General features: G+C 39.8%; 1 protein-coding gene across 1 annotated transcript in view; it reads right to left on the bottom strand.

Annotated features, from left to right (window-relative positions):
• The window catches only part of Parp9 (poly(ADP-ribose) polymerase family member 9), a 34962-nt gene that overhangs the window by 8783 nt on the left and 4165 nt on the right, over positions 1–22014 (bottom strand). The window contains exons 3-9 of the mRNA XM_048794483.1: positions 21139–21172; positions 18410–19266; positions 15586–15807; positions 14283–14501; positions 13495–13540; positions 7581–7961; positions 691–830 (exon numbers count right to left, since the gene is read on the bottom strand). Coding sequence (XP_048650440.1) covers positions 691–830; positions 7581–7961; positions 13495–13540; positions 14283–14501; positions 15586–15807; positions 18410–19266; positions 21139–21172 — 1899 coding nt within the window. The remainder of the gene's footprint in view (positions 1–690; positions 831–7580; positions 7962–13494; positions 13541–14282; positions 14502–15585; positions 15808–18409; positions 19267–21138; positions 21173–22014) is intronic.

Here is a 22014-nt window from a genome sequence, read left to right as displayed (position 1 = left end):
ACTGGGCTGTGTTATGTATGTGTCCTTTTCCATCGCTCTGCCTTTGATCCTACACAGCACCAGGCTTTTCCAGGCGTCAGTCAATCTGCTGAGCACAAGACATCACCAAGCAACCCCCTGAAACCCAATCTTTTGCCTTATTTGGGTTGAACTTTCTCAAATGTCTTCCCCTCAAAAAATAGGATGGTCTCAGGTGTGCTGTCTCTCTTTCCGAGGGACCCTTAAGGTCAAAAGACATCCCTGATTCCTGCAAGCAAAAGGTATTTCTGTGTGTTGAGTGCTTCTTTCACCATTTTCTTGGCCAGCTCTGTGAACCCAGCTCAGGTAGCCAGCCCAGCTAGCTGGCGATAGAGTCTGCTCTTTTAAAGTTCATAGCTTAGTGAGAGATAGAAATAGTTAACAATTATAGCATGATAAACACTATTCTATTTTCTTTCTTTTGTTTTGATCAAAGATAGGGAGATCACTGCTTCCTGGATCTTGAATCTATGCTTCTGAACAGCCAAACATCATTTCTACATACTGATTCATCTATACCCCTTGTGCCTGCCCTTCTTCCAGTCTTACTCCTAGGATTCAGGGCCATTGAGCAGCTAGTTTAAACTCTTTGTTAAACGAGCTTCTCTTCTGGCTACAGAACCAAGTAATTAATAGCAAGAGAAGCCAAATATATGCCTTAATTAGGTATACCTTTATAACCTGCAAACCATGTTTTTCAAACTGTTTCTTTCGATCCAGAAGTTCTTTAGTCCAAGGTGCTGGATATCGTAGAAATGTGATTTTTTTTTTCATTTCATCCTGGTTTTTTGTTTGCTGATCAATCCATTGTCCTAAAAATGAGTAACACAAAACCTTGTCTTAGCGCTCTGTGAGAAGGGAAGAGTTTGTAAAGGGATTTAATGAAACAATTCCTAGAAATTTGAAGGAAGAGATAGGCTAGTTTAAAGAATATGCCTCATATTGTCTATGTTATGCTCGAATTTGGGACCCCCAAAAGACCACCAGAGACCAAGATCGATGTAAGCAGCAAAGAGGTGTTTATTGCGAGCTAGCTCGGTCCTCAGCGCGCACACACCAACTGGTGACGCTGAGAGGCCCCGAGTCCAGGGTTTGCAGCAGTTTTATTATACACTCTTTGGGGAAGTCAGGGACTTCACATACATCATAGCTTCTCTTAGCAAATCATCACACACCGTGGGAAAAACCATAAAACAACTCTAAAATATGATTAGCACATTCACTGACGGGAACAAGTTGGGTAGGGGTGATTGGTTAGTACAAGAGGGGGAATTCGTTTGAACTGATTGGTTTAAGCCACGAGGGGAGTAGTGCTGAACTACATGGTTTCCCAACATGTTATCAAGCACCATAAACTACTGGGAGGGTCATCTCGCATCCCAGGTATTTTCCCTGTCTCATGCTGATTGGTGGCTGCTAGGGGGTTGCTCTGGGTCCCCACCTAGCCTGACTGAGTCAGGGACACCCAGCACAGCAGACCTCTCCTGTTATTTGTAGATAAACAACTCAGCAGGGTGGGTATGTACTAGGAGTGCTCTGTGGGTCTTTCCAAGGACAAAGGTCACGCCCCCTTACTTGGACAGGCTTTGCTCTGAGGTAGAGGCTGGTTTTTCAATAGCACCCTCACCACTGAAATAATTAGCACAATTTTGTAAATAAGGAAATCAAAATTCAGAGAAATAAATAACTTTTCTAATATCACAAAGCTAGTAAGTAAGGATCTAAGATAGTAAACCTGACTTTCATAAGTGCTTTCTTTAAGGAGACAAGGAGAATAGTGGGAATGTGTAGCACTCATAAACAATCCCAAGCAAGAAGAAGGAAATTTGAAGATTAAGAGTCTATGGTTCAAGGGAAACAGGGTGACCTTTCTTTCCCACCCTAGACAGAGTTATCTGTCCCTGAGTTCACACCCACCATAGAAATGAAGTAATCCAGACTTTGGGGATGGCTCCAGAAGATCTCAGAAATGGCTATCTCCCAAATTAACAAGCAAATTATAACTCCAACAGAGAACACATAGAATGTAGCTTTGGAGTACCCCTTTAAAAGCCCCCTGTTTCACTGAGCTTGGTGGCACATTCCTGTAATCCCAGCGGTTCCAGAGGCTGAGAGGAAGATCGTGAGTTCAAACTCAGCTCCAGCAATTTAGTGAGGCACTAAGCAACTCAGTGAGACCCTGTCTCTAAATAAAATATTAAAAAGGGCTGGAGATGTGCTCAGTGGTTAAGTGCCCCGGGCTCAATCCCTGGTACCAAAAACAAAACCCGTTTCGGTGAGAAGCTGATGTGACTCCGTTTTTGAAAAAAACAGCCTCTACCTCAGAGCAGGGCCGGTCCAAACTGCAGTGACCAGATAGCCTTGATCAGCAATGAAAGATCAAAGAATGCTTGAGACCTAATTTCGGACCATAGCAACAACCAATCGCAACAACCAATCATATCTGAAATGCCAGGTAACCCTCCCAGTAGTTTGGTTGATAACATGTTAGGAAACCGTGTAGTTTAGTATATACACCCCTCGTGGCTTAAACCAATCAGTTCAAACGTATCCACCTCTTGAACTCACCAATCACCCTTACTCAACTTGTTCCCGCCAGTGAAGTGCTAATTAACGTTAAGAGTTGTTGTTTGATTTTCCCCCGAGGTGTGGAATGATTTGCTGTGTGATGTTGTGACACACAGATTATCCCCCCCCCCAAAAAAAACTATAAATCCTCACTGAACTAAGGGGTCAGGACTCACTCCTTGGGACCGCTGCGTCGGAAAGGGTTGTGAGTCCAGGCTGGAGCTTGCAATACTCTTGTGTGATTGCATCTGATTCGGCTCCTGGAGGTCTATTGGGGTCCCACGAATCTGGCATTACACCTGCTGATGGGAAAATCATAGCCTCTGGGACAGGAGTCCCTGTGTTTCTCCTTTGCTAGCAAAGCAATAAGCCTTTTTGTCAAAATCATGTTCTCTTATTAGATTGGCACTGGGGACTAGGACCGAGCCTTAGGTAACACAATCTGTGATCCTCCTGTCTCAGTCTCTTGAGTTGTTGTGATTACAGTTCTGTGCCACTGCACCAGGCCCTCTTGTCTCTTGTTTAATAAAAATCGTCTTTATAAAGCTACATAAATATTATGTGGCAAATAAATGCTACAGAATTTTTAAAAAAAGTCTACAGTGTCCTTCCCTTCCTTCCTTCCTCTGTAACAGTGATCCACTTTATACTTTGAATATAGCCCCTGCTGCTCTGCCACTGCAACTTATTTTTAAAATGGGCAAATTTCTTTCTCTTCCTCTCTCTGCTCCTCCCTAATCTCTCCCCCTCCCTAATCTCAGGGAAAACAGGATTACTTTTCTTACCCATTTGAGGCAGATTTATCTATCCTTGAGTACACACCCACCATAGAAATGAAGTATCCAGACTTTGGGGATGGTACCAGAAGATCTCAGAAAGGACCCTCTTCCAAACAAGCAAATTACAACTCCAAGAGAACACATGGAATGTCACCTTTGAATCACCTCTTTAAAAGCCCCCTATTCCTGCTGATGGGTAGAATCATAGCCTTTGGGACAGGAGTCCCATGTGTCTCCTTTGCTAGCAAAGCAATAAACATTTTTCTTTTTTCTCAAAACCATATACTCGTTATGGCATCCAGGACAAAGACCGAGCTTTCAGCAACACCTCATCCTTGTCTCCCCTCCTTTTTCCTTCCTTCCATCCCTCCATTCCTTTCCTCTTCCTTCTCCATTCTCCTTCCTTTCAAAAACTAAATGGACAACCTGGTTTTGTCCAAACAAGTTCTTTACTGAACTGTATATACAGGTGGACCACATGGAAAAAAACAAACATAAAAAGCTTGCCTTATTTCAGTTGAATTTATAAGGTATAATATTAGAGTTTACTTCAACAAACATTTACCAAGATCCTACTATATGCCAGGCCATGTGTCGGGTACTGGGGATACAAAGATCTATAAAACTTCTGTCAGAAGCACCCACCACAAAGGATTTAAGAACAGCATAAAACAGAGGTGATGTTTAACCTCTATTTTTAAAAATATTTTTGGTTGTAATTGGACACATTACCTTTATTTTTATTTGTTTTTATTTCTATGTGGTGTCGAGCATCGAACCCAGCGCCCCACACATGCCGGGCGAGCCCTCTATCACTGAGAGCCACAACCTCAGCCCATTAGCCTCTCTCTTTTTTTTTTTTATTAATTTTCTCTCTTTTTTTAAAAATTTTTTATTGTTCTGATGGATATTCGATGTTTCCTGTAATGATAGCATGTCAAATTATCCATTTTATTAAAAATGTAAATTTTAATCTAAGAGAGGGTGGGTTTGCATGAAATGCTTCTGTGAAATAATATGCTTAATTGTCTAATACCAAAAACACCATCATTCAGTGGAACAAGCGACTTTCATGATTCTAAATTGTTAATAGTTGAGATAAAGAGTCAACCTCATGAATGTAGTTAATTTAAAGTAATGCCACAAGTTATACAGATAAATGTTTCTTTGTCTCCTGTTTTCCTGAGCTGATGATAGGGGTTAGTTTAATTATCCACATCCATTATGTTTCATAATCTAAGTGGAAATCATAATCTTTCTCATGATCATGTATTATTTTTTTCCATGTATTATTTTTTGTCCAAGTTTTTTAACACTGGGTTTTCTATGGAATGTGGATACAATGTTTATTACAAATGTACCCACTTTGACCATTTCTTCTGAGAAACTGATGTGACTCCATTTTTGAGAAACTAGCTTCTACCTCAAGGCCCGTCCAGAGGGAGGGGGCGTGACCCTTGTCCTTGGAAAAACCCACAGACACTCCTAGGCACATACCCACCCTACAGAGTTGTTTAACAGGAGGGATCTGCGCCACCAGGTGTCCCTGACTCAGTTATACTAAGTGAGGACCCATAGCAACCCCCTAGCAACCACCAATCAGAGTGAGACAAGGAACATATCTGAAATGCTAGGTGACCCTCCCAGAAGTTTCGGTGATTGATAACATGATTAGGCCACCTTGCAGTTTAGCGTATACACTCTTACAACCCAATCAGTTCAAATGTATCCACCACTTGAACTAACCAATCACCCTTACCCAACTTGTTCCCACCAGTGAATGTGCTAATCAATGTTAAGAGTAATTGTTTGATTTTCCCACGGTGTGGAATGATTTGCTGTGTGATGCTGTGACGCATAGAGTATCCCCCAAAAAACTATAAATCCTCATTGAACTAAGGGTCAGGACTCATCCTCAGGATCACTGCATCCGAAACCATTTTGAGTCCAGATTCAAGCTTGCAATAAAGACTCTTGTGTGCTTGCATCGGATTCAGCTCCTGGAGGTCTACAAATCTGGCATCACACTTCCTAACTTGTTTTTACAGATGCATAGTGAAAATAAGGTATCCTTGGAAATCAAGCATTTGAGTTTTTGAACCTCTTACTAAGTCCAACCTCTACATTATAATCAGGAATCTTTCTAAAATACAAATCTTATCTGATTTTATCTTTGATTACAAACCTTCAAAGTGTAAGAGTAAAAGAAATTGAAGTTAAAGTGTAAAAGACCGGGCATTGTAAAGTTTCTAAGCTGCAAGGCCTGAGTTAAAAAGTAAAGGACCAGGTATTGTTAAGTTCCTATGCTACACCCAAAACCTGAAATTCCTGTAGCTGTTAGGACAATACCCAGAACTGCCCAGTAAATACTCCCCTTGACCATCTGGTTGTTTAATAACCTAGGACCCTGTGCGGCTTGGCACGTAGGCATCGCAGGGCCTAAACCAATAAGTTTGAATGTGTACCCCGATTTAGAACTGACCTATCACCCCCGCCCGACCTGTTCCCGCCAATGAATGTACTAATCAAGTTTGAGAATTGTTGTTTGATTTTCCCGCGCCTCATGATGATTTGCTCTGATGTATGCAAAGCCCCCGTCCTCCCCAAAAAGTGTACTTAAGCACTGCTCAACCCCTGCTCTGGGCTCTGAGCCGCTCTCCCTTGTTGAGTAGGCACGGAGCCCCAGTGCGCTGGATTGGATCCTCAATAAACCCCTTTTGCTGTTGCATGAGCCGGTCTCTTGGTGGTCTCTTCCTCCGACGTTCGCCGGACCCTTACAAAAGTACCCCGGTTTGCTTACAGAAAACATCTATACCTGTAATTCCAGCTACTTAGGAGATTGAGGCAGGAGGATTGCAAATTCAAGGCCAGCCTGGGCGACTTCACAATACAGTGTCCCAAAATAAAAAATAAATAAAAAGGGCTGGGGATATAGCTCAGTGGAAAAGGGCCTCTGGGTTCAATCTCTAGCGGCTCCAGGAAAAAAAAAAAATCTGAATTTTCTCATGTGATTTATAAGGCCTTATATAATCTAGGCTCTACTGGAGTCTGAATTCTTGAAACTTACTTTCTTTGCCTAGCTAACTGCTACATATTATTTAGTTCTCCATCTATGACACCTCCTTTGAGAAGCTTTCCTCTGACACCTCAAGTCTGGAGGTAAGGTGCCTCTCCTCACTGCTCACAGAGCACTTTCACCCTCCTCTATCATTACTTACCTGTTCCCATATCAAGTAGACTTTGAGCAGGAAAAATATTCACCTTGTTTATCACGAGCACCTAGCACAATACATGGCACATACACACACCATGGAAGCAATATGCAGTCATTGAATAAATGAATGAAATAATCTGCTGTTTCTTCAGGTAGCATTTTAAAAGGCATAATTTCCTAAGTAGTTCCAGGGTTCGGTAAAAAAAATCTCTCCAGACCAAATTCCCACAATTATCCTAATGAGTTTAGCCCCACTGAATGGAGATATTTAAGTGTATCTCATAGCACCAGTTAATACTTTCATTGGTCACAGGGTTCCAAGTAAGCGATTTTATGGTTCCTAATCCTGACAGCAATGAATAAATACAATTAGGCTCAATAAAAGAAACAATCAAGTGGAATGTGTGTGCGTTTAAATGCTCCATTTGCAGAAATAGGGATGTGCAGTTTTTACCCTGCGCTTGGCTTAGGTTTTACCCTAGGCTTTCAATTCATTCACCTCTCAGGCAATCCATGTGATTATATGTAAACCCAATGGGTGTGTTAGTGTGTGCATGTGTGTTATGTGTGTATGTTTTCATTCCTTAACAAATAACCCTGATGGTAGAAAGAGAGCCCAAAACTGCCTCATAAAAGTTTACAAGCACTGGGGATACAGCTCAGTTGTTAGAGTGTTTGCCTAGCATGCACAAGGCCCTGGGTTCAATCCCCAGCACCACACAAAAAAATCATGACCTAGGATCTGGAGGTGTAGCTCAGTGCTAGAGCACTTGCCTGGCACATGCCAGGCCCTGGTTTCAATACCCATTGCCATTTAAAAAAAAAGAAAAAGAAAAAGAAAAAGTTTATGACGAAAAAGTTTACGACCTAACACAGAACCAGAATAGTTTGCTCTCTCCTTTTCCATTCTATTTCTTATCCACATTTATACAAACCCATTCATACCCAAAAGAAGAAACAGTTGGTAGAGCCGACTCTTAACTAAACAGGAAGTTACTCACCTGATAAGATCCAAAGGTTTTGCTCCTTTTCCCTTGTCACTTCCTCCTGAACTTCACAGAGCATATGTTCAATGTTCATAACCACCTCAATGAGGTCATCCCTGGCTCCTCTGATCTCTAAATTTGCCTTTCCGGGACTGATAACCTCTGTAATGGAGACACTTGAGGTTTTCTGAAGTTTAGATAAAATGTCATGTTCCTTTTTCCCAAGGTGGAGAATATGCTTGTTCTCAATGGTGTGGATCTTCTGGGATGTCAGTATCCTTTGGATCCATGCTTTGGCCTCACACATCTCTTCCTTATTCCATCCCATCAGATCGATGGCAGGAGACCCCACTTCAAGCCCATTTTCTCTTTGCTCCTCGCTGGTCCCCTGGGGGACTGAAAGAACTATCATAAGCAATCATGGAAGCTTGGTGGTTTTTAAAATAGTACAGAACAAAACACCATGGCTAGTGTTTACCCCAAGGATATCTTCACCATTATCAGCACTAGTAGCTCCTATTAAGAACCTATCTTTGAAAGCTGCACTGGATATAAAGACAATCTATATGCATTATTTAGAGCCTCCTTGGGAGCACAGAGTTTAGCTCTGGAGGAGCTAGTTTTATCATATCTGGCCTCTACTATATGGCATTTGTCAATTCACAGATGAATTCACCTTGTGATCTCAATCTGGATATCAACTAAGTATTGTTTCCTGATGAATGAAATTTTCCTTAACCTCTTGCTTCTGCCAATTTTAAAATCAAAGATCTCTGAAAGCCATACAATTCAAGGAGTGAAATTTATTGTTTTTGGTTTTGATTTTGGTACCTAGAATTGAACCCAGGGGTGCTTAACCACTGAGTCACATCCCCAGTCCTTTTTATTTGGAGACAGGTCTCACTAAGACTCACTAAGTTTCTGGCTGGCTTTGAATTTACAATCCACCTTCCTCAACCTCCCAAGTCACTGGGATTACAGTGTGAGCCTAGCATAAAACTTATTTTAAAAAACAAACCCACATCTCTGATAATAAAAATAACATATGCCTATAACTGGAAAACTAGAAAATTATCAGAGTATATTGAAAAGAAGAGATGCCTATAATTCTACTACCCAGAAATCCTTATTATATCTTATCTTTGTGTAATAGGACATCTTGGCCCTTCTTCTGCTTAAAGGATAGAGTTGGGCATCACGCTTCTTCATCTCCACAGCAAGAATTTAAAGCTTAGCTACTGCTGCTGGAGATGATATATTTTAGCAGAAAAAGAAAGGGAACCTTATTCTAATCACCTATCTGTAGTCTTCATAAACGATAGAGATATTCAAGCAACTCTGAAACTCAAATTACAAAAAAAAAAAAAAGTGTTGGGGGGGGAGGGAATGGACTAATTGAGAGGAAATTAAGGGCTGGGCCATAGTTTAATGGCAGGGCACTTGCCTAGCACATGTAAGGCACTGGATTCGATCCTTAACACCACATAAAAATAAACTTAATAAAATAAAGGCATTCTGTCCATCTACAACTACAAATTCTTTTTTTTAAAAAAAGAGAGGAAATTAATAGATCATGCACTATCTACAATATATGAAGAATTCCCTAAAATTATTAAGAAAAAGAAGCAACCCAATAGTTACTTGGGCAAAATGTTTCACAGGAAAGGAAACATGAATGACCTGTATCTATGTGAAAAAAAGATGCTTTTCCTTACTGGCAATGAGGGAATTGAAAAATCATCTACCAAACTGGAAAAAATTTTGACTCTGGGGCTTGGGCTATAGTCAGTGGGTAGAGCTCTTGCCTAGCATGTGTGAGGCACTGGGTTCGAGCCTCAGCACCATATAAAAATAAACAAAATAAAGGCATGCTGTCCATCTACAACTACAAAAAAATTTTATTTATTTTTTTTTAATTCTTGACTCTGACATTCAAGTTGTCAGCAAGGATCTGTAGAGCAATGTAACTCAGAGCTTTACAGGAATAAATTTTAGAACAATTTTTGAGGGACAAAAGTAAGTTGAACACTTACTATATTGTAGCATTGTTCCAAGGGCTTTACATGTATTATTTTATTCAATCTTCAAGACCAAACTCCCATTGTACAAATAAGGAGAACTTTGTAAGACTCAGAGTGTCATTAAGTAACGTGGCCACGGTTATGGAACCAGTTAGTGGTGGCCATGAAGTCAACAGGTATGGACATTTGACTCCAGTGCTCACACAATTACGCCTATTATTAGTGACCCTGGAACAATAAGATAAGCAGCATCTTTATCCTGATATTGTACTTGGTTCGCCTCAGAAACTATGAAAAAGAGCTAGGATAGAACTAGAAGTAAGAGGGAAAGGAAGGCCTGTCTCTGATAAAAATAAAAGCCCATGTTTTACTTTTTTGAATTTTTTTCCATTTATAAGCTAAAATTTTAGACAATAGTAAGAAAATATTTTAATTGGAGGCATGCTTTTTGTTGTTTTAAACTCTTGTTTAGGAGTATATATTACATTTTAAGAGAAAATTTAAAACATCCAAGATGGGACTTCATTCATCTGCCATTATTAGGAAAGAAGAATTGTTCAGACCACTAAAGGATACTCCTCTAGCACCAAAACACATTTAACTATTTATTATCTAAATAATCCTAATTAAAACATGCTTCTCTGCCTTTCTAACTAGTTTAACCTTTCCTTGGTAACTGAGATGAAGATCAATCATTATGACTGTCAATTATTGTCCTGTGCTATCTAATTCCTTTACAGATACCCTCAATAATTACTGAAACAAATGGTGACCCTTGCCCTGAATCAGATTAATGACATAGACTTTTGTCTATGTCATTATGATCCTTTTCCACATGAGCCTCATCTAAAACACTCCCTCTTACCTAGCTACCCTGTATTCCTTGTGGTTTGCTCCTGTGGGTTTTCCTGGGTGCTGTCACCCTCACCACCACCACACACATACACTGGCTATTGAAAATCTTGCCATCCTCAAAGCTCAATATAGAACCATTCTTATCCATGAAGCCATTCTTCTTTTTCTTTTTGTGTACTGGGGATTGAACCCAGTGGTACTTAACCACTGAGCCATATCCCCAGTCCTTTTTTGTATTTTATTTAGAGACAGGGTCTCATTGAGTTGCTTAGGGATTCCCTAAAATGCTGAGGCTGGCTTTGAACTTGAGATCCTCTGGCCTCAGTCTCCCAAGTTACCACTCCTGGCCATGAAGCCATTTTTGATCCCTCCCAGTCAGAAAAAATCTCCTCCTCCTCTGGGCCACCAGGGAAGTATGTCCATCTTCCCATTCATCTTTTGTCCCCTGACATTTGTTTAATGTTTTGTAATTTACAGACGATCTTTACATACATAACCTCCGATTATTCTCACAATAGTCAATTATTATCATCATAATTTTATGGACAGATGGATAGGCTGATAAAAAGCACAGTCCCAGGCCAAAACCCTTGAAATTCCTCCTTCTTCACTTTTAGAACTGTTGGGTCATTGAACATTCCTGTTCAGTTCACTCAAATTCCACTGAAGGAATAAAGTTATGAGACAAAGCTAACCCTCGCCTGCCACTAACAACCAGAATTGGTTTAATCCAGGGATCCCAAACCTAAATCAGCTGTAAAACTTATTAGGGAGCATTAAAAAATATCTGCTTGGTCCACACTCAAAGTTTCTGAATCTGAATCTGTAGAGTTGGGACCTCTCCCTCCCCCCCCCAACCGCGTGTGTGTGTGTGTGTGTGTGTGTGTGTGTGCCTGTGTGTGTGTGTGTGTGTTAAAGTTTCCATCATGATAGTGTTGGGTTAACCCATTTATCTGGTATTACTCAGAGGCGTTTTCTCTAATTAGTAATAAGTAACCCATTTAGACATTTGGGGCATAAAGTCTTACTAGCTTAGCCAGTTTATGGAGGGCAGCTTTGTTATGAGAAAAAAATTATAAACACTTATTTATAAATGAACTGCCCACGCTGTGGATTATCTTTTTTTTTTTTTTTAAGTTTTCGGTGGACACAGCATCTTTATTTTATTTTTATGTGGTGCTGAGGGTAGAACCCAGCGTCCCGCACACGGGGCGCTGGGTTCGATCCTCAGCACCACATAAAAATAAAGATGTTGTGTCCACTGAAAACTAAAAAATAAATATTAAAAAATTCTCTCTCTCTTAAAAAAAAAAAAAGTTGACCTCTGAGGGAAATTCCAGATTCAAGCTATAGCAGCTATGTGTTACATATATACACAGGTGAATGTGGTTTATATATGCACAACGGAATATTACTCATTCTCATAAAGAGAAGAATAAAATTATGGCATTTGCCAGTAAATGGATGAAACTGGAGAATATCATGCTAAGTGAAATAAGACAGTCTCAAAAAACCAAAGGTAGAATGTTCTCTCTAATATGTGGATACCAACACACAATAAGGAGGTGGAGAGGAATGAATAGAAGTTCATTGGACTAAACAAAGGGGAATGAAGGGAAGGGAGAGGGGATGGAAATAAGAAAAACGGTAGAATGAATCAGACATATCTTTCCTATCTTTGTATGTGAATATATGACCAATGTAACTCCACATCATGTACAACCACAATAATGGGATCCTAGTTGGAACAAGTTATACTTATTCTATGTGTGTATAATATGTCAAAATAGATCCCACTGTCATGTATATCTAAAAAGAATAAATTTAAAAAAAGAATAATTAGGCAAGACTTTTGAATTGAATGTGAAGGAAAAACTATAACTTAATCATTAGTGATGACATTGAAGAAATAATGTGTGAATGACAAGCAGATGGTCTGCAAGGATCTTGGAAAAGTGGAGCCAAATGGCAAGAATTTGGCAGCATTTTTCCAGTTCTATCCACTAGTGACCAACACCTTATCTGGGAGATGTCAGTAATGTGTTCAAGAAAGAGTTCCTTATTCTGAAACACAAGGCCTGGCACAAGGTAAATATTCAATAAATATTTGTTAAATAACCATCCATTGCCTTTTATAGATACTCAGCTCCACCCAAGACTCTTACCATCATGAAACACTGGTGAATACAAGTACTCTAGTCAGCTGGGAACTACTTCTTCACTTCAGTTCTGAATTGAAAAATATGAGTATGTAAAAATGGGTATCACTTTATTGTGAGTTAGGTGTAGATTGATCTTTCCTGAGTTAAGTCAGGCCTAAGTGTCTGACAAATCCACTTTCTGGAATACAGGGACCCTATCAAGTAACATCCTCATGAGGACCTTTGTAAGTTGCCATTGATCTTTCTGTACACACATCTCTCACTGTAAAACTTATTTAGGAAGAAAAGAGGAGCTTATCAGAAGGCCACAGGTGGAAATAAATGCATGCACACACCTCATAATTCTATGTGGATATTATGTAGGTGTTAATGTTGAAAAAGCCTGGAAAAATGGTGAATGGTCACTATATAATGTAAACTACTGGATAAGAGAATCCTCTCCATTGAGTTATAAAACTGAAAGACATATTATATATTTCTCAAGTATTTGGTTTGTGGTTCAGAACACAGGCTTTGGGGGCAAACAAACAGACCCAAGTTGGAATCTTGGTTTAGCCCCTTTACTAGCTGTGAGCATATTAACCCCAGAGTTGTTTTCCCATCTGTGAAATGGAAATACCAATAGTGGCTTCATCACACTATCATGGGGTGAATGTAATGAGACAGCTTCTGCTTAGCACTGTGTCTGGCAGACCAATGTATGATGGCAATTGTTATGCTTAGCCTCAAGGAGAGCCCTCAGTCTGTGTTTGATCTTTTCACTTTCCTTGAACTACCAAGTACAATTATATTTGTATGTTGAAGAGAACGAATCTTCTTTTCTAAATGCGCTTAATTCCCCTTGCAAGGGTATAGTGCTTCATGCAGAACCGTGGAAAGTTCTCAGGGTACCTGTGTAGGTCCAGTAATAGTCCTCTGCATGGGGGAAACTATCAGTCTTTATTCAAAGCACAGGACGATTCATTTTGTCAAAAAGGTGAGCTACTTCACTGGGTCATTTGCCACAATTCTGCCAGGGAGCTGTGGAGGAGGCACAGTAGTGAACAGGAGTGGGTTACACTGGCTCATAAGCATCCACTGGGAACATCAATTCCAACCTGGCCTGCAGTGGTATCACACTGATGGCTTAAGCCATGGAAATTAGCAAATGCTACAAATCTCCTTTTATGATTGGGCAGCAGAAGGAATAAGAACCTTTACAGTTGTTCCAAGAAAGAGCAAGCTGGAACAAGTATGCCACTACACAAGGGGAACAGGCCAGGAAATGGAGAGAGAAACAGAAAACTAAGGTCCACAACCACTCTCTGCCAGGCACTGAGCAAGGCTCCTTCTGTCCAAAACTCAGACACATTCCTGGGAAGCCTCACTTGAATGTTGGTTACAGGCAGAATCCAACATCCATATCTAGAAAATCTATTTTAAGCAGCTGTTTCTTATTCCTTTTTATTCTTCCTTCACATTATTAAAAATTTTTCAGTACTAGGGATTGAACCCAGGATCATTCTACCAGGGTTGGTACATTCCCAGCCATTTTTATTTTTTGAGACAGGGTCTCACTAAGTTATGCTGGATGGCCTGAATTTGTGATCCACCTGCCTCAGACTCTCAGTACCTAGCATTATAGATGTGCCTCACTATGCCTGATAAACTTGTAGGACATTTCTAAGATATTAACTCACCTTATATGTCTCCAGATCTTCTGGAAAGATCACAAACCTTACAGTTAGTTGTTTTTTCAAATGCTCTTTAGCAAATACTAAAACTTCATTAAACATAAGTTCTGCTACTATATCCTTCCCAATACCAATGTTTCCAGACCCAAGGGCAGGAAAGGAAATGGAAGTTATATTTGGCTTGAGGCATTCTTCCAAACATTGCTTCATTGCATTTTTCAATATCTGTAAGAGAAACATAAATTTAAAATCACTCTCTGAGTCAAAAGTAAGACTTCACTTATTCCTTGGTTCTGTTCATATTTTACAATGCCAACCTCTACCAAGGATCATGTCCTTGCCTCCTCTGAGGGCAGGATAGGCCCCATCCATAGAGATTCCACTACAGCTATAAGGTTAGCTAATGAGAAATGAAAGGACTAAGAAACTGAATAATTGGGCCACTGTGGGCTATTCAAGACATTTGGGCACTGATTTCTGCTGGTTTATGTAGCTTTGCCCATCTTCCCAGGTCAGAGACTCAACTATCAGTTTGCTCTGCTCACCTGCCACTTCCAAGTCTGCATAAAGAGCTCTTAGAAGTTTAATAAAGGAGATAGAGATTAAAAGAAAAAAAGCAACATTTATTCAATATCGCTGGGATCTATTATATGATTTCTCCTGGAGAAGTACTAATACTTTTGGCAGACTTAAACGTCTATCAACTTTTCAACATTATATTGAATTACTGTTACAGAGGTTTGTTTGTGGAAAGGAGGACCTGAAAGACTGAGGACCAATTTGGGACGAGAGAGCTGTCTAGCCATAAAAGGATAAACAAAGGTAGAAGGGATTAAACTTCTCTCTTTCCATATCTGAGTGGGTTTCCCTATTTTTTAAAGCTTGTATGTTATGGGCCTTAGGAGACAAAGTAGCTAGAGAGCCAATGTCCACCACAAGCACAGGTAGGAAGAGACCACAGGTAACAAATTTGACTGGAGTGGTGCTAGAAGGGAAATCCCGGCTCCTCCTGGAATTTAATCCATAGAGGAAAATATGGAGAAGTGAATACCGTGCCTACTTAGGAAAAGTCTACAGGGTCACTGAGTACGGTAAGGTGAATGGGTGAACAGGATGAGGAAGCTCTGTGTTTCAGTGTCCATTTGCAATATGCTTACTTAAAATTTAGCCAAGGGTTAGGTAACATTTCAGGCTTCAAATGTGGACCATAAACACTTGACAAGATTTCATGAATGTAATGAAACAATGGAAATTTAACAGGCTGGTTAGACCATGGAGCTGCATAAAGGTAAATCTATTCTGAACTTACCAAAGATGCAGGTTGTGCTGGATTCCACAGAACATGGAATACGTATTTACAGGGCAGTTTAAATCCTTCTGTGACCAGTACCAACTGGGAATCTGAAAACTTTTTAGTTACTTTTTTATAGAATTCCAATTCCATTTCATTTCCTGCCCGTTGCAGAATTGATGTTGACACAGGTCCCACTCTGAGATTTGGTGGGGTTACAGAATTAACAATTACATCTGTCTGAAAAGGGAAGAAAGCATAGGATTCATTGTTAAATCCCTAATTTAAATCTTCATTTCCCAGAAAAGCTTTTAAAAATGATTTTTTAAAAAATATTTTAAAATTGTCAATGGACCTTTATTTACTTATATGCAGGGTGGAGAATTGAACCCAGTGCTTCACACATGCAAGGCAAACGCTTTGCTATTGAGTTACAACTCTAGGCCCTTCAAAATGTTTTTTGAGGACCCCAAATCTACAAAAATTCATTTAATAATGGTTAGAAACTCTTATTTCCAAGGAGCAATCATTTAATTGCCATGAAACTCTCTGTCCTATTCAAAAATTAAGTACAGAAATAGATGAAATGATTCTTATTGTAAATATCTATTAGCTTCTTACTGCATTACACCTTTTATGTTTCTAGATTCTGAGCATTCCTTGTGTTTTTTTTTAATATCTATTTTTTTAGGTGTAGATGGGCACAACACAATGCCTTTATTTTTATGTGGTGCTGAGGGTCGAATCCGGGTCCCGCCCATGCTAAGCGAGCACTCTACCGCTGAGCCACAATCCCAGCCCCACCTTGTGTTTTTTTTTAAGATGTATCAATAAATGGTTTCCTTCTCTGCTGTACCACTATCACTTTTTGCTATTTCTGTATAAGATTTTTTGTTGTTGTTGTTTGTTTTAAACAGAGAAGAAATTAATTTTCTTAGGAAAATTCTACCTAATGTTTTTGTTTTAAGATAAGTAATACATGGTTAAAGAACGTGCAAGTGAAGCAAAAAGATCTGCAATGAAAAGCAGGATTCCTTCTGGGTGAGATCTCCAGAACCACACACTCCCTCATCCTATAGCCAATCATTTTTACCAGTCTTTGATCTATCTTTTTGGAAAAAGACTATACATATATGTGGTATTTAAATAATTTCATCTCTTAGCTCTCAGATCTGTGCTAAAGGGTTGTGTTCTCTCCTCTACCAAAGCCTCTAATCATCTGACATCTTTGGTTCTCTTTGGGGGTAACTTAGATACTTCTCATAAATGTTAACAAGTGTTTTACTTTTGAGAGTGCAATCAAAATTTGCCATTTGGAGGCACTGGCATCCTTTTAATTTTTTTAAGGTTTCTAATGCCACTGGCAATAAATAAGTGCACTAAAATTTCAGTTAATGGGATAAGTTATTCAACTAGGATGCTTTCCTTTTAATTTTGAATTGGTGTTTTAATACCTTTTCAAATCATATAGTCCCCTCGGTCTTTATTCTAATTTTCTTGTAGATAATAGGTGGTATTTGTTTTACTAGTGGTTAAGTCGATTTGATTGTGACCCTAAGAGACATCACTGAAATTAAAGAATACAGCCTTGGCTGGGTGTGGTAGCACATGCCTATAATCCCAATGGCTTGGGAGACTGAGGCAGCAGGTTCACGAGTTCAAAGCCAGCCTCATCAACTTAGCGAGGCCCTAAGGAACTCAGTGAGACCCTGTCTCTGAATAAAATACAAAAAAAGGGCTGGGGATGTAGCTCAGTGGTTAAGCACCCCTGCATCCAATCCCCAGTCCACAAAAAAGAATGCAGCCTGTATTTCTTCTCTTCTTCTGTTGAAGTCCCTGCTCCTGCTGCCTCTTCCACTTATCCATCATTAATTTACTGAACACCTAGATCCATGCACAGATCAGGCTCTGGGACTGCAAGAGAGGAGAAAGTCATGATGCTCTTCCTTAGGTGCTCTCTGCCTAGAAGTGGAGCTGCATTAGCCCAGAATCACTTAGATTTGCTCTTTTCCTGACTTCCTCAACTCCCTCAGCGGGCCCTGGCCTTTGTGCCCAATAAACTCCAGCTAAATGCTAAGTTACACCTTGTATTTTCCACAGTCTCTGTCACAGAGCTATACATATGGAATATGACTTTGAACTCCACCTGTGTCTACTCACTCTGGCCAACTTCATTATTTCCTCTGTCAATTAATTCCTCAGTGTGTCTTTGATCAAGTTTCAAGAAGGTCTCCTATCAAAGCTTTCCCTCTGCCAATTCATACCCATCACAACTTGAGGTCAGCTTCAAAACTCACAACTCCAAAAACAATCTTTCTCGGTCCACTGTTATTTTGCATCACTACTGACAGGTTGCCTCAGAAATGTTTAGATGGTTTGTCTCAACAATGAGATTTTTCCAAATAAGTAACTTTTTAGATAAAAAGAGCATAATAAATTTTAAGTTCCTTAGGATCATAAGTTGTTCTAATTCTTCATAGTGCCTAACAATAACAGCAACAGCAATAATAATTATAATTACTACTCTAACCATGTGCCAAGCACGAGGAAAAGCATTGTGTGAGTACTGATTCTAGCTCTATGATATAAGTACTACAGTTATCCTCATTTTATAGATAAGGAAGCTAAAAGATAAACTAATTTGTTTCAAGTCACCCCGTTAGTAAATGGCAAGGCAGGTATTTAAATCCAGGTGGCTTGGCTCTGAAGACCACACTCTTAACCCCAAGAAGATGCTTTCTAAACAGCAATGCATGGTACATATTCTAAAACCTCTTAATAGGTATCAAATAATTCAAGGATCCCCTACTGGAAGTGCAAGAAAATAGAATCAAAAACTTACCATCTGTAGTTCAATGTAGCCCAGGACAATCTGGAGAGTCAGGCCCTGAGGAGTTTGAATAGTCATATTAAAAGGTGGGGTGGTTTCTTGATGCTCCCAAGAGTCCAGCTCATTGCTTCCCAGGACAGTTTCTGAAGCAGATTTAAAGGCAGCAACAGTAGGGTCCTCATTGCTCACCAGATGAATTTCTTTCAAATTACCAACCACTTGTTTGCTTTGGAAATAAAACTTGATAGTGTTTAAAATGGTCATTGTACACAAATCCAGAGGAAACTTGAAAATTCCAGAGCTCAGGGCTGGAATTGCTACTGTCTTAATGCGCTTTTCTTTACAAACAAACTCCAGAACATTTGCAATAGCTCTTTTCAGTGTATCAATGCATCTCTCTTTCTCCATTGCCTTCCATCGAGGCCCAACAGCATGGATAATGTTTTTGCAAGGAAGTTTTCCTGCTCCAGTGACAGCTATCTCACCAGGTAGTACTCTGCCATAACTGGCAATGAATCTTTTGCTCTCCTCTTCAATTTCAGGGCCACCAGCTTTCACCAGGGCCAAGGCCAGGCCTCCCCCATGTAAAAGATCTTCATTGGCTGCATTCACCACAACATCAACAGCACGTCTGCTGAGGTCACCCTTCCAGACAGATAACTCTAGCCCTGGGGCCAGGGTCTTTCTGAAGACTTGCTGGCCCAAAGAATTGCTATTACCTTCCAGAGCTGGAGACATTAGGGTAGAGATACACCCAAACTTATTTTGGAGGACTTCAAACAGTCTACTCTCGTTATTTTTTAAAATTTCAAAGTCATTGAGATTAACAGGAATTTGCCAACTATAGTGTCTTCCAAGAGAGTCAGTCTCTGGAAAAGGAGAAAAGATTAACAATGAAGAAATGATCAAGGTTCCCTTCGAAAAGTATGTAATTCCATTTCACACCAGGAGGCTGAGTTTCTTATTTACAAAAGAGATGAACTTCCTCTAACTCCCTTACTGATTCTCCTTCTCACTCAGACATTTAATTACAATATCCAAGAGTTTTCAATAGTAGGACACACTCATAAGGTGCTTAGTCTTGTGCCTGCATATACTAAATACCCCATAATTAGTAACTACTGTGTATAGTGATGAGAAGATAGTGTGTATAGGAGAACTCATAAATATTTTAAATGCATGTAAGAATATTAGAAAGGATATGAGTCAGAAGTACAGGGAGTTACATTTCTAATTTTTTTGCTTTCGTCAGTGTCTTAGTTTGAGTCCTTTTGGAAGCAGACTCTGAGATGAGAATTTGAATGTAAACACCAGGAGTTCTGCTTAAGGAAGGGGGGGTGGGAAACTAAGACAAAGGAGAAAAGCGAATAGAGTGTCTTATTTAGTAAATGAAGCTTAACTTCACTGGTGGGCAATATAGATTATATGCCTCAGAGTTGTACCCCTAGAGGGGAAATTATAGGAGCTGACATATTTCTCCAGCTTCTAAGGGTCATTGGCCAAAGCTGTCCCTTGGCTAGGAGGTGCAGGGAGAGAACTGACAATGTCTGCTACAGCAAGTATTTCTTCATAGTACTTTAGTTGCATGGCACAGTTAAAATTAATGTGGAATTAAAACTGATTGACTAAAAAGTATTTATTATGGCTGAAAAAAAGATGTGTGGGGGCTGGAGATATAGTTCTGTTGGTTCAGTGCCTGCCTTGCATACCTAAGGCCCTGGGATTAATCCCCAGTTCTGTCAAAAAAAAAAAAAAAAAAGATGTTCTGTTCAGATTCTCCTTCAGTTTGATTATAAAGTAGGAAATCTGGTAAGCTCACAACCTGTAGCTATTAAATACCCCCCTCATGGGTTCATCTCAGCTCGCTAGCCAAGGTCATGCTATTCTCAGAGTGTTCTCCATCAAAGCCTGAACAAGGCCATTGATGCTCAGCAAGAGACAACTCTACTCTCTAACAGGGGATCTCAGGCTGCCAGAGACTGTAAGGTTTTCATTATAACTCGATGGCTCCACCTCACCCAACCTAGCGTCTTCTGTTTCTTCCATAATGAACCTTTTGTACTAACTCCATCTCCAACTCTAGATCCTGGAGAACCTAACCTGTGATAGCGTATTTCATGGAGCCCAAAACATTGTTATTGCATGCCTCTGAAGAAGGGAAAATAATGCCACTTAAAGTGTAGTAGCTTTGTTTCAGAGATGTTAAATGTGAAAAAAGTGCATCCTAAATTTATAAAATGTGGTAATCATATATACATAACTTCAACAGGCATTTCTAATTGGAGCCACCTAGAAAGACCTCTGGTGGCCTCAGTTACCCAAAAGAAGCAGCAAGTGAGTAGTTTGACCTAACTGGCCTGAGCTTTAATTAGAAATCTGAAATCTCAAATAGGCCACTCCTAGAATTAGGCAGGTACCATTTGGCTCTTTCAGCCAAGGGGACAATCAGTTGGTCACCCCTTCTGTCCAATGTCAGCTGCAGGGCTGTGGTCAGAAAAGTCTTACATCTGTGAACAAAGGAAAGGATCATTGGGGGCCCTAAGGGAACAAGTTGGTAGTACCACACTGCCTCTGAAATAGTCCTCCTTCTGAAGCATGAGCTAGGGTCTCCACACAGGCCTGCAGTCACGCACCTGAGCACTTGTGGGGGAGACAGTCTCCGTCAGTATTCCCTTTTCTCCACTGAGAAAAGATTTGAGCAAAGCCTTTCTGAAATAAGAGTGGGAGTGAGGTGATCCTACCTGATTTTTCATTGGAAGTTGCTGCTCCAACATCCTGTGAAAGATGAGAATGACTTTAAAACAAAATTTAAGCTGAACAGCTACAGGATACTGATCCCAGATACAATCTACCACATACAAAGCAACAGCAACTTGGCTCAAAGCACTGGGTTTGCAGAGAGGGACACATGTATTTGTCACTGTGGTTATTTTCTATCTTTGTGCCTAAAACACTGAAAATACTAAATGTTCCATCAAACATTGACCCAATCCCACTTGCCTAGGGATTGAATTTAAAATGACATGAAGGGTTATAGATTCATTCTTGAAAAGGCCTAAGAGTCATAGACCTCTAAAAAGATCCAAAACTCTCAGACAGGCTCCAATTCCAATGTGTCTTGGAGTTTCCCTAGATAGAGCAGAAAACATGAGGACATGAGCCTCATCAGCTGCATCTTCCACCCACCAGTAAGGACCCACTTTCAATTGCCTATTTCATGTCATAGCCTTCATGTAGAATTTTGAAATTTAGCAAATGAATTTAGCAAATGTTTCTTTCTCTATTCCCTTGCTTTTATTCCTCCCTTATCATCTCCTTACTCCATCCTAAAAAAATGATCTGCTAAATGAATGAAGAGAATCCAAATGATATGCAAGTGACATTTTTTTTAAAAAAATCATCCATCTTCAAGTTGACATTGTTGATAATTAGCATATTTTCGATTCCAATTTCCCAATGATTCAATAACACATTTATTAGGCTATTAAAACCAAATGAGATGCTAGGTGTTACTGAAGAGCCCAGACTTCTTGCTATTTATTGTAGGAAAAACTCTTCATGTACTGATCAAGGTTCATAATGCATAGACATTTATATATTTATACATATAGATTTTA

The sequence above is a fragment of the Marmota marmota genome, unplaced genomic scaffold (genome assembly GCF_001458135.2).
Source record: "Marmota marmota marmota unplaced genomic scaffold, marMar, whole genome shotgun sequence".
Lineage (NCBI taxonomy): Eukaryota > Metazoa > Chordata > Mammalia > Rodentia > Sciuridae > Marmota > Marmota marmota.
This window is presented reverse-complemented; position numbering and strand designations above follow the sequence as displayed.